The sequence below is a fragment of the Rhamphochromis longiceps genome, linkage group LG5 (genome assembly GCF_057381845.1).
Source record: "Rhamphochromis longiceps isolate RC_006_pf linkage group LG5, R_longiceps_female_GT1.1, whole genome shotgun sequence".
Lineage (NCBI taxonomy): Eukaryota > Metazoa > Chordata > Actinopteri > Cichliformes > Cichlidae > Rhamphochromis > Rhamphochromis longiceps.
Window position 1 is genome coordinate 2,928,693 of NC_140561.1, and position 17,844 is coordinate 2,946,536.

Consider the following 17,844-nt stretch of genomic DNA (forward strand, 5'->3'; position numbering starts at 1 on the left):
GATGCTACTGTGAACCGAGGAGCTATTGTCTTGATGAGCTTCTCCTCAGGGTTTTTTCTTCCAGTTCAGAGCAGAAATTTTTTTGTTAAGATACTGGATGTTGTGTTTTTCTCCACAATTTTAATTATAAGTTAGATACATTGCTGCTAACAGCAACAGGGATGAGTCTGTGAGTCAGTTGGGCTTGTGAATCATGATTCATGAGTCAGTAAAGTGATTCTCGAGTATTGAACGATTCATTCATGATTCGCGCATCACTAGTTCCTTAACACTTAGAGCCCCCGAGAGCAGCCATTTGGCCCAGGTTGGTAGAGGATCCAAAGAACAGGTTGTAGAACGAGCTGCATTTACAATCTTAGTTAATACAGACAGGGAAGTAACCTTGAAGTCAGAGAACAGTTTATCCAGGCTCCAGAAATCTAGAGGCCCTCCAGAGCACAAGATCCCAAGGAGGACCACTGAAGGGGTTGTCACCCCACCCTCCTAGAAAAGAGCTGAGGAGAGCCCCAGACGGGGCAGTCACCTTGCAGGCACTGTGCACAGAAAGCTGTGACGATGTGCCCACAGGCTCCGCCAGCAGCCAGCTACGCCAGAGCAGACACACCCCCCCGGGCCCAGAGACCCGAGGGTCCCCCCACCACCCGGAAGCGGCCCGACTAAGCCATGGGCTGGTTCTTATAGAGCGCTATTCTGATCTCAGTACTCAAAGCAATTGATGACAAACATTTGACTTTTTTGTCAAAAGAGCAGCTGAATAAAAAAAATAAATGAATGTGAATGAATTCATTTGTGTGATTCTTTTTAAACAAATAACTTCAAAAAGTATGCTAAATGCTTCTACAATATAGGTGAAACTAAAATGAATGTGTTATAAGAAATACTCACATATATATTAGTTTAGCACTTTCTAAAGAGAATACCAAATGTGGTCTTTTCATACAGAGGTGGGCCCTGTTCTGACACCCTTTTTAATTCTATTCACACCCAGTCATGTGCTTCTAAGATACTAACACTGTAACTGAACAGTTTTCTGCTTTCTGAATATTTAGCCTCTTTCACCAGACATTCTCTTTTATCCAGAATGTCTCTCTGTGCCTCTTACAGTTACACTACATCACTGACAACAAATTTAGCAATGCTTCCCCCACTCTCAAGGTCTTTAAATAGCTGCAGCTCACAGACCGGGCAGCTGCTTCTGTGCGTCTTACTCTGGTTTGACCCAATTAAGCCTTTAAAGGCTAATCCCATTCCTGCTATTTTTAGATTAAAGTGCTGATAAAGTTTTTTTGTTTTTAAATATCTTTGCATTTCTGTTCCAAGAATAAATGTGGGTTGTCACCTATCCTATCTCTCAGAGATTTTTAGTTATTTGCTGTAATCTCTGTGAAATTGTTCCCCTTAGATTTCCTCACCTTGACACCAAACAAACAAATAAACAAAACTTAATATTAGCCAGATTTATCCTGTGAACTACTGTCTCACCTATATGGGCTGCTCCTTTTGACTCTCTCCTTCTCTCATTGGCTGCATTCCTTTCTTCTTTTTCTCAGCCCTGCCCCCATCTATCATTCTTCTCCTTCTTGCTCACTAGTCCTTACCTCCCTTGACAGTATATTTCTTTGGCCATGGATGAAAAATGTCAAACACTCGTGAAAAGAAGACAAAAAGAAGAAAATTAAGTTGCTGAAATCGCAAAGGATGCAAAAGAAAAAAAGAACAAAGAACAGGAAACTGTGGATAATAGAGAAGTTGCATCAGCTGAAGCAGCAACCACCAGTTGCCATACTGGAGATTTTCAGTTGGAGCCAATGGAACTACCTCCTTTTGAAATAATTACAGGGTAGGTTACCCCTTTGACAAATTTATTTTAAAATAAATGCATCTTACACAGTTTTTCTGTCTGTTTTTTCTGCGACTCTTTCTTAGATGTCTGTTACTGTAACATGTTCATTTTGCTGTGGTCTGCGTGGTGTTAGCTCTACTAGCCACTGAGCATGTTATGCGTTCTGTCCATCTCCCATATACTCTTCCAGTATTGCTCCATCTCCAACCTTGGTGGGGGTTTTTTCATATAGTTCTCCGGCCACTGACAGGATATTTTGTAGGTATTCCTTTCGTCATCGCAGTTTTCTGCAGTTCTGATAGTTGGCTAACTTCTCTCTGTGTTGCCTTGATCTAATCTGATTTTCCATGGATGATGATATCTCCCACCGATCTGGGACAATACTTGTCATGCATGGTTTTGTCCTACAGGCAGAAAATGCCCATGTGTTAAATTCAGCTTTGGGAAAAAACAATGACTTTAGAACATGTAAAACATCCATGTAAAACACCGATGACCTAACAACTCCCCAAAAATTAAGCCAAAATGTCTTTATCGCCCCCTGTTGTCTAGCTTCATAAACCCCGCCTCCTCCATATTAGTGGGAACAGCTTGTTCCTGATGGTCTTCTTCACCCATCTTTGTTCAGGGTGAATGTATCTGTAGATAATAATATGGACTCTGGATCCTGTTAACAAATAAAAAGATCTAATTACACTTATATGAAACCTGCTGCTATGTTTTTACATTGAACATTTTATTTAAAGTTCCCATGTTACCAGGCTGTAGAGTGACCTGTGAGTGCAAAATGGGTCTGATCCTCAGTCTTAGTTAAAATCCTAAAGGACAACATTTAATTTTCAGATATTTCTGACATTAACACTTCCTCTGGGCCTCTGTGCAGTGGGCAGCTGATGTCATCTCAGTCTAAAATAGGAGTGCCGAATCATTCGACTATATAGACTACAAGAGTAACACAGGTGTGAAGCATTGCTAACTAGCTAGCACAAGCCTCTAACACTGTGTGCATGCTAAACGGTTAATCTAGCAAAGTTCTTAATGATAGGAGCAACAAACTGATCAACTATAAGCTGTTAAGGCATATGTCTTTTTAATTATAGCAACGTGGTTGTATTTATCTTAATTTAGCAAGCTGTCAGTCACAGTAAACTAGAGATGGACCGATCCGATATACACTATCGGTATCGGTCTTAATCTGACCTAAATTACTTGTCGGATATCGGGGAGAAAAGTAATCCGATCCATTAAATAACACAAAAGCATCTCACAAAACTTGCAACAATGCATAGGCCAGGCCAACCTTAGCACGTTGGAGCAGTATGCGTCACGTGACAGAGCAGCTGTTGTGTATGAGACCTGTCGGGCAGTCTGGAGTTCACACTGTAAGCATCTGGAGCCTTGCTACACGCTGCCAAACCAAGTGTTGTGCTAAGGTAGGTATCCCCGACAAGATAAGTTACCCCTGTGTCACGAGCATTTGCTGGGCACAGAGATCCAGTTTACTCCGCCTCCATTACACACAATTAGACATGGAAGTAGTGATGTTTTAGTTTTTTGAAAAAGTGAAAAGTGAGTGTGGTTACATTACCATTCAGTTTGAGGGTTACAGCAGAAAATTATATATTTATTGTTCTCACGTGGTATTGTAGGGGGATTATTCTAACAAATGAAGGACATTTTGCCTGATAATTAGTTTTTATCCTCCTGTAACTAAAACCTCCAAAGTTTCAGGAGTAGGTAGTCATTATAAGAAGTGTTTGTGAACTAAAAATCAAGAATGTGGGATACTGTTTGTCCGTGATTTGGAGCGCCCAGCATGTGCTCCCAACGCAAGAGAAATGGTTTCTATTGGGGATACCTACCTTGGAACGACACATGGCTAAACGGTTTCAGAATCAGAATACTTTATTGATCCCTGGGGGAAATTATTTGGTTTGGTGGTTCGGAAAAAAAAACCTATGAAAAACACTTTTGTCATACATTTGTTAAGTGTTGTATAGAAATTACATGAAATTCTTTCTCAGGTTAAACGTGATAGAGGCAGCTTACACTGACATCCATCCTGATAACAGATGAGTATCGTGAAGCTGTGTTTGCATTTATTTGCACTGCTTTCCACTCTGGAAATCTATTTATGTTCAGCTTAAAGTATAGAAGGGTCAATTTTTTAAGTTGTTGAATACTAACTTTATTTTGTCCTAGTATTGCACTTCTTTTTTTCAGAACCAAAAAGTTTTTGAAATCTGCATAAAATTGTATTTTATGTTACTTTCTGAATATTTCTTTAAATACTTAGATTTAAAGTTCTGCTAAAAGTTTAAACAGAAAGATCAGTATTGCTGAACTGCGAAATATTTTGGGTCTAGTGTATTATTTGGATATGGGTATAACCTAGAATAGCTTTAGTGTTTTGTTTTTTCAAACTTGAGTATGACCCTATACAAAATGGAGTAAAACATTAAAAAAACAGTTTCATTGATTATAAAAGACTGTATCAGATTCATATCGGTATTGGCAAAAATCCAAAATTATGAAATCAGTATCAGACATAAAAAAGTGGTATGGTGCCATTTTTAAAGTAGAGCTGAGGTTTGTGGTTGGGGTTTGACGCAGTGACTCTACCTGAAGTCACTGCTGTGCAGAATCTGGCTCCAAATGTGCAACATGGCAGCCTGCACAAACAGGAAATTTTGGTTTCATTTCTGTGCAGTTGTTGGAAGTGGAACCATGTCATTCATCTTTTATACAGTCACTGGTCAAAAAGCAACCTGTTTTCACAAAGAAGTTTGGGATTTTTTGATATAAGGAAAAAAAAGACACTAAAAAAACAACAGACAACATCTTGATGCATTCTCAATCATCCAGGGAAGCAAATCTCCAAAAGTTGATTCTGTTCATCTGGACATAGCGTTTTGTGGGAGAAACGTTTCGTCATTAGTGTTTCATCCTTTCCTTCTTTCAATAACAAAGAAATATTAGCTTCATATAGCGTACGGGGAAATGCTTGAGTATGGAAAGAATGCTTAAACATTCTCAATAAAAGCGGGACCACCTTTTCAGAGTATTTTTTATACAATTCAATGCCAAACCCATCTGGGCCTGGGGACTTTCCATTGGGGAATGACTTAATAGCTTTTGAAACTTCTTCAATAGTAATTTCTGAGTTTAAAGCCTCTAGTGCAGCGTCATTCATTTTCGGGAGATCCAGCTTCCTTAACCAATCAGAAATATTGCCCCAAGATTTCGACATATAGAGCTCTTCATAATATTCTCTAAATCACTCATTAATAGCTTTAGGGCTGATTAAAATTTCGCCTGATCTTGATTTAAGGCCTCTCAGCTGCAGAGAAAGAAGCTTATGGGGTTTATCTCCAAACTCAAAATGCTTCTGTCTGATCCTAAATAGCTGATTTGTTACTTGACTAGATAAAATTGTGTTATACTCAAACTTCCTTTTAATGATGTCTTGAAACAAAGAGGGACAAGACGAGGCCTTGTGGTCCTGTTCTAACTGTGTTAATTCAATTTCTATTTCTAACAGGCGTTTCCGGCATTCTTTTTTTCCTCGAAGTTTCAAAAGAAATCTCCTTGCATTACCACTTTAAGTGTTTCCCATAAAATCGAATCAGAAACGTCTTGTTTCCAAGAATTCTGATATTTTAGCTGTCATAAATTGGCAAAAGAATGTCTCAGACAGGAGTGACGGGTGAAAACGCCAGTTACCCTGTTGTTTCGTTCCACAGAAGTGGTTTGAGAGTGATCCGAGATCAAGATGTTGTGATAAGTTGAGCATACAACTTTAGACATCAATTTAGAATCAAGCAAAAAATAATCTATTCTGGAGTACGATTTGTGCACTTGTGAAAAATAAGAGTAATCTCTACCAGTAGGGTTACACAGTCTCCAAACATCAACTAGGTTAGTAGAACTCAACATATTATTCAGAACAGTCAAAGCGTTAATCAACTGGGAGGTTTGAGTAGAATCTATCCAAGTGTTTATCAAGTACACAATTAAAATCGCCTCCTAAAATTACATGAGTATCAGCGAGACTAGGTAACAAATTAAATATTTGTTAAAAGAAAGCTGGGCTATCAAAATTAGGACCATATAAATTCAATAAAGTAACATGGGTTGCATGAATATGGCCCGTCACCAGAACAAATCGACCATTCGGATCACTAACTAACTAACCGTGGACTCATGTCTAAATGGGACTGTTCTACGGATCAATATAGCCACTCCTCGGGCTTTACTGGAGAATGTCGACTGAAAAATATGATTAGTCCAGGAGCACCTGAGCAACCTCTCTTTAGTCTGTTTCATATGAGATTCCTGAAGATACACAACATCAGCAGCTAGCGATTTCAAGCGAGAAAAAAACCTTAGCTCATTTGTGCACATGCCCCATTCCTCGCACATTCCAGCTCACAAATCTAATGCCACCACTTAGCGATGATGAATTAGGATTCACTCCAGAAATAATAAATAGCAGTGTACACATGAATTGCCCTTGTATAACATTAATAAGTACAACATACCGACAACACAAAAAACATAACCCTCTTCCCCCCATCCCACTTTCCCAGACAAAGAAAAAACCCTGCATACTCACAGAGGGTCCACATGACCATTACGAACTAAACGGTCCAAGGTGACGAGCTTTCCAACCTCCCCCCACAAAAAAAGAAAAAAAAAAATACCCTCAATGCCAACATAGTTGAGAGAAAAATGAAATAGTCACATACATCCCGATGCAATGAGTTTCAAATGAGATATCAGAGATGCCTTCCTGTATAGTTCCCAAAAAATCCTCAGCCTCACGGGGCGTGGTGAACGCTTTGACCATGGAGCCATGCGTTACCCGTAAACGCGCTGGATAGTAGAAACTACACGGAGCTTCAGCATCCATTAGGCGTTTACGCACGTCCTGGAAGACCTGTCGCTGTTTCACCACCTTCGTCGGGAAGTCAGGGAGGATGTGAATCGCCTTGCCATTAAAGTTCAAGGGAAACTGCTCCCGAGCAAGCTGTAGTGTCTTCTCTCTCACTTGAACGCGATGAATCCGCGCTATAGTTACCCGGGGATGATGATCGCCTCATTATCCGCTTGCAATTTTAAACGTGTTTTCTCAACAAGGGAAAGACGATGGTGGTGATCAGAGCTAGCGTTTTCAACCTCCTGTAGCCGACCGCAGATACTCGTCTAAGATGCCTGTGATATAGCAAGAGACACTTCAAGACTGTCAAACCTTTCAGTCATCATGATATTTATTTTCTGAATTTCAGAAAGAACCTTGAAAAAACTTTTATCACCATTGTCCACGTCTTTAGCAGGCTCCGAGGTTAGCTCAGCTTCGTCGACTGGTTCAGGGGGAGCGGTGTTGGTCCTGTTCAGAGGCTTATCCTGCTTTTTAGCTTTTTCAGCTTTTAATTTGGGCATCCTGTTTGAGTTAGGAAACAAGTATTCTTCAGTGAAATCAGGAATTCTGAGGGATAAGGCAATAAAGTCCAAAATGTGAAGAGAGTATGAGGAGCTCCACAGAACCATGTCTACTCCATTCGGGGCTCACTAGCGCCCCCGTTTTTGACTATATATAAGACCATTTTGTTTCTTTCTCTACGAGATTGAAAAATGCATCTTTAACCGTGTATGTATAAAATATTATGTCAGCAAATGTTTTTTTTTCACTTATTCTGTTTTATACAGGGACAGGATAGATCCTTTTATCTATAAGTTCCAGTTGAAGAATGTTGAATACTCTTCAGGACGCAACAAGACCTTACTTTGTTACTTGGTGGATAAAGGAAACACATCAGATGGACTGCTAAGAGGCTACCTGGAGGATGAACATGCTGGGACTCATGCTGAGGAGGCCTTCTTCGCTCAGTGTTTGCCACATTGCAACCCTGCAGTCAAATATACAGTCACCTGGTACAATATTTGTTTAAAGTATCGTGTGGTCTTGAGAACGTGGCAGTTTAGTCGAAACTTATTTCTTGTTTCAGTCAGGTCAGAAGTCTCCATTTTAGACCCACTCACCTCTAGTTTCACCCTTCAAGGCAAAAATCATACATACAATAATGACAGGGGGAATTAAAACTATTAATTACTAATATTAATGAAAATGAACATGGGTTGTTAACAGAACAGCTGGTTGAAGTTATTACATTTATCCAATCAAATAGTTTTCAGTGCACACTGAGCCTGAACCTGCTCAGCTAGGCTGTTTCATTAGACAAGATGGGTAAACACGCAAAAGGTGAAGGCATCTGCAGTATTTGAAACCTCAGCAAAATGGATGTTAAAATTGATCTCACTGAAACACTGCAAAAGAACTCAAAAAGACAACTCTATCAGGCCACCTTCTATTTGGTTTGGCTCCATAGAATACTGGTTTACATGTTTGATTAACAAGCAGCAGATCCCTCATTTGAGCTTGAGAGGAGACATAAATACCTTGAAGCTTTGTCACGAAAGGCATTCATTGTATGTAAAAGGCTGCAACATCTAAAAGTTTTTTTTTTCCTGCCTTTTTTAAAGCAAAATTCTGCTCCATACCAGATGGTGGCCTGGGTGGGCAGTTCAGTGTGAGACTCCTGTGTACCTGTGTAAAATGTGGAATATGTCTGAGCCCCACACTGTTCGTCTGGTATATCATTTGTTCTCAGACTATGAGACAATCAAACTAGATACAATAAAAGCATCCAGTGACATAAATTAGATTTTGCTGTATACTGACAAGTAAAAAGAAATGTATTTTAATTTGAATTCTGCCTTGTTTTTTTCCAGGTACGTGTCCTCCAGTCCCTGTTCAACTTGTGCTACAAAGATAGCTGAACTATTGACGGACTGGAAAAATCTTAAGTTGAATATCTTTGCTGCTCGGCTGTTTGAGTGGGAGGAAGGAGAGATCCAGGCTGGGCTGAGGACCCTGCACGCTGCAGGCTGTAAACTGAGGATGATGAAGCCTCTAGATTTCTCTTACACCTGCGATACATTTGTTGAGAATGAGGATCAGCCTCTGAATCTGTGGGAGGACTGCAAAGAAAATTACGAGTATTACCATGAAAGACTGTCTGATATTCTAACACCATAAATTCTCATTTTTAGCATTTTGCCTTTATTAGAGCTATAAAGTTATGCAGTGATACTAAATCTGTTATCTGCTTTGGCATTATTTATCTTTAAATAACTTCTTTACAGTTCAGATCTGGTACAGAGAGATACACAGACAGAAACAGAGATATTTTTCATAACAAAAGCTGAAAATCCTAATTAAAAAATTTATGTATGTGTGGATCTAGCCTTACCCATACGGAAAAGAAATAGTAAAAACTTATATGTGATTACTCATGAAAGTGGCCACTTTCATGAGTAAATCATATAAGGCTTACATGATTTACTCATGAAAGTGGCCACTTTCGCATTACTTTCATACATTGTTTTAGTAAGTATCCAAAACATACAAGTTTCATTATATAATTTTTCAAGGGATCTTATATCTGTTTTCACTCTTGTATGCTTTTCATACAAGTTTCACACAAGACAGATACAAACTTTATAAGATTTATATATATCTTTTCCATATGGGTAGTGTCGGTAGAAAACTGGGATTTATGAGATGGCCACAGTTACTAATGTTGCTTTAAGCAGATTATTGTTATTTGTTTGTTGTTGTTATCTGAAATTTTTTACATTTCAAATAACAAAGTTTCACTGCTCTGTCACCAGTTTACAGTAAGAAATAAAAAATATAAGGAAAGCAAATTCAAGCTGCTGGCTCTTTAACTTTTAGTAAAATTCATCCAGTTCAGTTGCACTCGCAAGCTCTAAAAACAAAAGATTCAAAAATGTTCTCTTCCTTTTTATGACTAGGATGAACCGTGAGTATGGTGCAAGTAACATGTTAATAAGAAGTCGTGTTTTTGCTGGAAACAATCAAGCAATTGCACACTAAGACCCACAACTAAGGTGCAATTACCCTGTAATCACATGCAATTTCAGGTAAAAAGTTAGGCTTTTGCAGGAATCAATGAAACCAATGCGCCTTAGTCTAAGGTTTTGGTCTCATCTGACCAGAGCAGCTTCTTCCACATGTTTGCTGTGTCCCCCACATGGCTCGTGGCAAACTGCAAACGGGACTTCTTATGGTTTCCTGTTAACAATGGCTTTCTTCTTGCCACTCTTCCATAAAGGCCAACTTTGTGCAGTGCACGACTAATAGTTGTCCTGTGGACAGATTCCCCCACCTGAGCTGTAGATCTCTGCAGCTCGTCCAGAGTCACCATGGGCCTCTTGGCTGCATTTCTGATCAGCGCTCTCCTTGTTCGGCCTGTGAGTTTAGGTGGACGGCCTTGCCTTGGTAGGTTTACAGTTGTGCCATACTCCTTCCATTTCTGGATGATTGCTTGAACAGCGCTCCGTGGGATGTTCAAGGCTTGGGAAATCTTTTTGTAGCCTAAGCTTGCTTTAAATTTAAATAACTTTATCCCTGACCTGTCTGGTGTGTTCTTTGGACTTCATGGTGTCGTTGCTGCCAATATTCTCTTAGACAACCTCTGAGGCCGTCACAGAGCAGCTGTATCTGTACTGACATTAGATTACACACAGGTGCACTCTATTTAGTCATTAGAACTCATCAGGCAACGTCTATGTGCAACTGACTGCACTCAGACCAAAGGGGGCTGAATAATTACGCACACCCCACTTTGCAGTTATTTATTTGTAAAAAATGTTTGGAATCATGTCTGATTTTCGTTCCACTTCTCACGTGTGCACCACGTGTGCGCTTCACACTACATTCAGTCATCCACCCATTCACACACACATTCACACACTGGTGATGGCAGCTACATTGTAGCCACAGCTGCCCTGGGGCGCACTGATAGAGGTAATTATAGTTCAGTTATGTTCAGTTAGCCCTGCGACAGACTGGCGACCTGTCCAGGGTGTACCCCGCCTTTCGCCCTATGACAGCTGGGATAGGCTCCAGCGCCCCCCGCGACCCTGAAAAGGATAAGCGGAAGCGAATGGATGGATGGATGGATATGTTCAGTTACCAAAGTAATAAACGGTTAATATTCACATAATATCATGGTAGCAACAGTGGTTACAGTTGAGTAATATTACACTGAAATGTATGTAATTGGATAATAGGAGCCCAAAAACCAGGGACTATAGTCTGACAAACAGTTATTTCATAAATGTAAACTATAGTAGATAGGACAATGATTATGGGCAAACAGGTTTTCCAGCAGTTTGAGCTAAAAGTTTGAAATCATATTCAAAATGACAAAATGTAATCTTTAATTTTCGTTTCAACACATTAATCGCAATTACGTTGGCTATTGCATACACCTCAAAATCTGCTGGTTCTCAGTGAAATACGTTGTTTTTGTGCATCATCATATAGATAGATGTAATTCAAACATCTTTTATTCAGTTTGAGCTAAGAATTTCAAATTATACTCAAAATGACAAAATGAACATGTTTAAACAAGAACAGTGTCATTTCACTACATTAACTGCTATTATAAATTCTCAGGGAGTACAGCGGTCTCTCACAATAACGCGGTCCACCTTTCACAGCCTCGCTGTTTCGTGGATTTTTTTGTGCAATTTTGCATGTTTTCTTTCTTTCTTTTTTTTTCATTTACAGCACATTTTGTTCTGCTTCCTGATTGGCTGTAGACCATTGTCAATCAGTCTCATGCCGTGTCTCCTGTACACTACAGAATGTGTTCAGCTTGTAAGATTTACATAGATCTTCGATTGCTAGCAGTGTGATTCTGAAGTGCTGTACTGTACGTTTATATGTTTTCTCCCCAACAAACAACAATGTTGATGAAACTTTTGCACTGTCAAAGGGACCTGCAGGTGCCTTTGGTTTCATTCTATAATACTGGACTTGTGTTTTTACACTCAAAAAAAATGAAATTGGGTGGTTGTTACATGTACAAGATTCAAACTTGTAATTTGAACTAAATAATTTCATGCTTCTATGGTGAACATAATTAAATCATGTAGCATCTGCATGAAATTCAGCAACTTAATTTGTTCTTGTTGAGGTGACATGATACAATCTTGTTGTAAGAGTGGTTAGTTGCCTGGACTCACAAAATTTACAAGATCACATTAGACGTCAAACTGCAGGAAAATGGCTGGAATTTTAAGAGGCAGACAACTACACCACACCACGTGTATGCTATCGCTATTTATTGTGGTTTAACCTCTCAAGGACAAAAATGTACAGAAAATTCTGCATCAAGCCTTGTAATCATAGGTTTCCTAGTTTTGATAAGCCTGGATTTGGTTTGGTGGTGTGATGGTTAGTGCTGTTGCCTCTTAGCAAGAAGGGCATGGGTTCAAATCCACAATCTGGTTGGTTTGCAGTGGGTTATTAGAGTGAGCTTAATTGGTCATTCTAAATTATCCATGAATGTAAGTGCAGATGATTGTTTATCTCTATGAAATCATCAACTCCAATATTGGTTCATTAAGCAAGACTAGCAGTAATTGCCTTGATTAACAAAGTAGTTGTTCAAACAACAAGATTGTGTTTTCCTGAAGTGTTTAACTTGTGTAAAATGAATTAAAACAGATTTCGCTTTACATACTTCAATAAATCACTTCAAGTCAATGCAAGTATACTATGTTGATCCAATGTAATCTGATTACATTAAACCACCAAATGTCAAATGCATTGGTTTGCCATGGTCAAAAATGGGTTATTGTACTTGGTTAAATCACGTGGAAAAAGGTGCCATGATTAAATTCAACATCATTCAACAACAGATTTTTTCGAGTGTACGAAGGTTTGAACTTTGAGAGTTTAAACAAGAGAGAAAAGTGTGAAAATGTTCATGCCTGTCTGAGAAAAGTGTATAAAGTGTAGTGAGGGTTTTACAGCCTTAAAACATCTATAATAATTGTAAAAATACAGCTGGCTACTTTGTGGATTTCACTTATTGCGGGTTATTTTTAGAACGTAACTACCGCGATAAACGAGGGACCACTGTACACGTCAGAATCACTTGTTCTCAGTGAAATATGGTCTTTTAATGCATCATCAAAAAAAAAAAAGTAAGTAAGAGGCTAACAAACTGTTTTCTGAAGCGCTGGTGCCTCTATTAGAAAAACAACACAGTGCTTGAGAAGCACTATGCTGAGGCTTGGTTCATCTAACCCGAGTCACGTCACTGCTTTCAGTACCTGATTCAATGGTTTAATGAAGTAAATCATTGGTGGGATCTTTGGTACGTTTTGTGATGATTCTGTGCGAGAGATAGTGAACCAGTGTGCGAGATGTCATGGAGCCAGCGAGGAAGAGAGGACTTTCTGCCTATTCCTAAATAAAAAACAAACAAATAGAATAACTTTATATGTTTTGTGTTTTTATTTTACCAGTTCATTACAAATCCTGCTCACAGGTCACAAACATACATAAGAAATACACTACACATAAAAGTTATAATAGATTATATCAAATGTACCTGTCCACTGGATAATTACATAACCACATGGAGGCAGGACATCACAGCACACTCCCAACCTATTGTAACAGTCTCTTGTAAATTATTATACATAATGTCACAATCAAAGAGAGACCATACCATGGTACATGTTTTAAACAAGGAAGGTTCATTCATCAAAATTATTTCATAGTGAAACAGACATAACATAAACAGTATCCCGATATCAGACAGAACTGTCACGTGATATTATACAGAAGTTGTCAACTCAGCTCTCTTGAGTGGGCAATTGTAACAAAATCGTTGATTGCAAGCTGTAGATTCAAGCAGCTCTTCATATTTTTGTCCAGCAGATGGCACCAAAGAGGACTGTGTAAAAGCTTTGAGTAATGAACCCTTTTTCAATGCTTCAGAAAGCATTATTTGGCCACCACTAGTAGTACACATTTTTTCTTTTCACGACATTGTTTTTTTTAGCAGAGCCAAGAAGGCTTCATCTGTTTAAAAATTGTCCTTCAATATAGTTTGTCAACAGAGATTATTGCATTCCGGGTTTTTTTTTAATAACTTGCTTTCTTATGAGGACCAGGTGTTCGTTGTGCAACAGTTTAACAAACTGGCATCAGCACTGATAGCTTTTGATCTCAAGAAATAATGTGTCGCTAACCTGAGATGAAGAGGTTGATTTTGTCTGGGTTGGCAAATTGGTGAATGAGTCCAGTCATTGAGGGTGTTTTGATGAGGATGCAGCTCCATTTTTTGTCTTTTTCTTCTCCATTGTAATATTTGCTAATGGGATGAATAAATATAGTATTTCAGCTCATCCAGGTTGAAATCAGGAGTTAATGTAAAAAAGTGTGAAGAGAATGTGTTTATTCTGCTGGATTGTTTCAGAAGTGGTCCTTCTCAATGTCATGCCCTTCTAACAAGATGCACTCATAACAAAATTTCAATTGTCTAGTAGAGCATGAGGATGGCAGAACCACGATGAGTTGCTAGCTGCCCATTACAGTTTAACCAGAGGAAGGAAGTAAAGAAGTGCATATACAAATGATAGGGAGAACTTTCAGGTATCTTTACTTTACTTTAGTAATTGGCGATCGTGGCTCAAGAGTTGGCAGGTTGTCTTGTAATTGGAAGGTTGCCGGTTCGAGCCCCGATTCCGACAGTCTCGGTCGTTGTGTCCTTGGCCAAGATACGTCACCAGTTGCCGACTGGTGGTGGTCAGAGGGCCCGGTGGCGCCAGTGTCTGGCAGCCTCGCCTCTGTCAGTGCGCCCCAGGGCAGCTGTGGCTACAATGTAGCTGCCATCACCAGTGTGTGAATGTGTGGGTGACCGAATGTAGTGTGAAGCGCATTGGGGTCCATAGGGACTAAGAAAAGCGCTATACAAATACAGGCCATTTACCATTTTAATTATTTTTTGAGAACTTTTAATCTCTACATTTTAAAGAATATATCTGTACTCTATTTTTTGGGAGCCTTTTTCAACTTTATTCGATAGATACAGTGAAGAGAGGACAGGAAGGTAGGGGCAGATGAAGAGGGCAAGACATGCAGCAAAGAGCTGCGGGTCAGACTAAAACTCGGGCCAGCCGCTCTCAACCATATGGCATGTGCTGACCCGCTCAATGCACTAAGCTAAACCAGCATCCCAAAAGTCTGTACTTTTTACTCCCTACATTTTCAAAATAGGCTCTGAGGAGAGTTTTTTCATGTCACTGCTAGCCTTTGTACATCAAACTGATTTGAGCCTAAAAATTAACACTTGGAAGACAATATTAATTGTGTATTAATTGTCAAGACATTTTGCATCAAAAGTGATTAAAGAGACAAAACCATGTGCCCTATACAGGGGTTAAAGTTGGTTGTTGTTGTTGTTTTGTTTTTAGGCACAACACCAAAACGAGTGCAGATGTCTATAAGTTACAGTTACCATACTTATATAAAGCATCTAGGTAGTGCTACAAACGAGTAGTGAGAGAAGCATAAAGGGAGTCATGTTTTTTAAGTTGCAGGTAACTTTAAGTTCCGCGTTTCTATCAGCTCAGCAAACACAAACTGTTTGGGCCTACAGTTTGTCTGCTGGCTAAAGGTATACCAGCAGTTTTTCACAAAGGTAAAGACAGGACAGGAGATGAGGAAGAGAATTTATATTTAAAGATAAGGACTGCTCATTGGTGTTTGATAACTGGCAATTTAAAGCTTAAATATAAGTCCTCACGTTTTTAAATCAGATATTGGGTCTGCACATATGGAACGCCAGGACTGCCATAATGAATTAATTAAATACACCATTAAATAATTAATTAAATGTGGCAATAATTAATTACAATTGTAAATAATTAATTAAAATGGGAGATAATTAATTAAATAAATATTTTTGACAGATTTAATTAATTATTTATTTATTTCACATTTTAATTAATTATTGACACATTTAAATAATTATTTAATGGTGTATATATTTAATTCATTTTGGCACTATTGAGTCCTTCAGGTCTCACCACGAATTTATTTTATCTGTCAACCTCAGGGGGCGGGGTTAACACTGATCCAGTAAAAACCATTGCTTTGGCCTGGTGGCCATTGTTTTTAGCACACAAGAACCAGCATGTTGAAACTAACAGAACTGTACTTTGAAAAACCCTGTTTGTGTGTCACCAAATACCGCTTTAATATTTTTTAGCCGAGAATGTAGTGGTTTAATCTTCAGATATCTGGTTGGTTTGTCAAGATACAGCCTCTTTGCAAAAGTGCTTCGATAATTTTGGAGATGTCTGCCCAGTCTCACGGCAAAGCGTGGGATAGACCCACTTGCTTTGTAAGCAATCGAGCTGTTATTACCGCCGACAAAATGCAGGTCCCGGTAGTCAGCTGCCATACACTGACTTCATTTACTGAGGTTATATTTATCGGGTTTTTATTTCCTGATGTTCGTATGTGTCATACCTGTTTCAGTCGCCAATTCTGAATTATAACTAACATTAAAAACATGTTTAAGGAGGAGGGAGAGCAAATAAATCTGATTCACATCTGATCTTTGGGTTTTTGTTCAATAATCAGCATGACCTGTGTATAAACGCATAAACTTTATTAAAAGAGATAACATTGGTTTTCTGTCATGTAGTAACTACTAGGTTTAACTGTACAAAGGTTGTTCGACATATGAAACACATACTTCATGATGTTCAGCTGATATTTTTATTGCAAATATTAATCATGAGGGTAAACGGCCCTGTACACCATGGAGCCAGGTCAGCACGATATCTTCTGCTCTCTGATTTAACACAGAGTTTCCCAGCTTGGTCACATGAAAGTGTCGGCAGCATCAAACTAATCTAACAGTCATCTACGAATAATTCACGGATCATATCAATATGATTTTACAGAAAATCATCCTTATTACTGCCAACTATTCCAGAGACGTGAAAATCTACAGTATAAAGAACAAAAATACAGCAGTCTAACGCAACACTGTAACAGAGATGAACGCATCAGTTTGTCGCAGATCAAAGTGGAATGAATGTGATTGGTTGAACAGATGTTCATGATCTGTGTTACCTCCATTTTCATCAGCATAAGAGACTCAGCAGCAGATTAGAATAACATTTATACATTTGATAAATCAATCAAACCTGTTCCGACAATTTGAGTTTGTATTCCCTCAGCTGCAGACTCGCTGCTGTTTAAGTGTTTGAGAGGAAGATTAGATAGAAAACAAACGTCAAACATAGACTCAGTCTATGTACACATTTGATATGAGGCCAGCACGTATAGTTGCTATGTCCTGTTTTAAGATCATATATGTAAAATTGTTGTCTGACCTGCGTCCAGCTGCTCAGAGTCTGTGGTTACCATGGTTACTGCATAAGCACAGGTAATTTAAACAGCTGGCACTGCGAAAACCTACAGACGACATGAGTGTTTATGTTTGTCATTGCAAAAGAACTGTCTGAATGGTTAACTGAAGTTAACTTGGATAAATTATAGTTAAGGAGTATCACAGGTAACGCCTACGTGAGCTGTGCGACTGTTCACCACTACACTGAAATAAGTAGGCTATTACTGAAATACACGTGCTATGTCATAAACTATGATATAAACAGGGAGGTCCTATTAACATGTTTAGTTTTAGAGGACACCTTCCTGCCTTTAGTCTCATTTATGAGCAGTATTAGTTTCTTCTACCCTCCAGAAGTCTGCACGATGTGTTTTATAGTTTCTAATAATCCTTTGACAGTTAAACATAACATGACCGAAAAAGAAAATCGGGAAAAAAAATCACACAAATTGTATGTTAACCTCGTTTATTTTTAGTTAAGTAAACTCTAAAAATTCTAACCGACAGCTGGTGCTTAGAATACAGTTGAATAACTATTAAAAAACAGATGATATAATATTTCTGTCCAGGTTGCAGACTTCATGATGAACATGCTGTTGCAAACTCTGCTCCTCTCAGTGGAAATGCGCCTTCTCTTTCCTCTTTGTATAAAAACATTTTAAAAGTCAGTTTAATCTCAAAATT

At 38.7% G+C, this 17,844-nt stretch overlaps 1 protein-coding gene across 1 annotated transcript; it reads left to right on the plus strand.

Moving 5' to 3' along the window:
* The first annotated feature begins 1,568 nt into the window (after nucleotides 1-1,568).
* LOC146669052 (C->U-editing enzyme APOBEC-2-like) lies at nucleotides 1,569-9,211 on the plus strand. The gene is made up of 3 exons (XM_085405472.1): nucleotides 1,569-1,840; nucleotides 7,553-7,777; nucleotides 8,636-9,211. Exons 1-3 carry the CDS (start codon nucleotides 1,809-1,811, stop codon nucleotides 8,940-8,942), a joined length of 564 nt encoding a protein of 187 aa, XP_085261598.1. The 5' UTR covers nucleotides 1,569-1,808; the 3' UTR covers nucleotides 8,943-9,211.
* The last annotated feature ends 8,633 nt before the right edge of the window (nucleotides 9,212-17,844 follow it).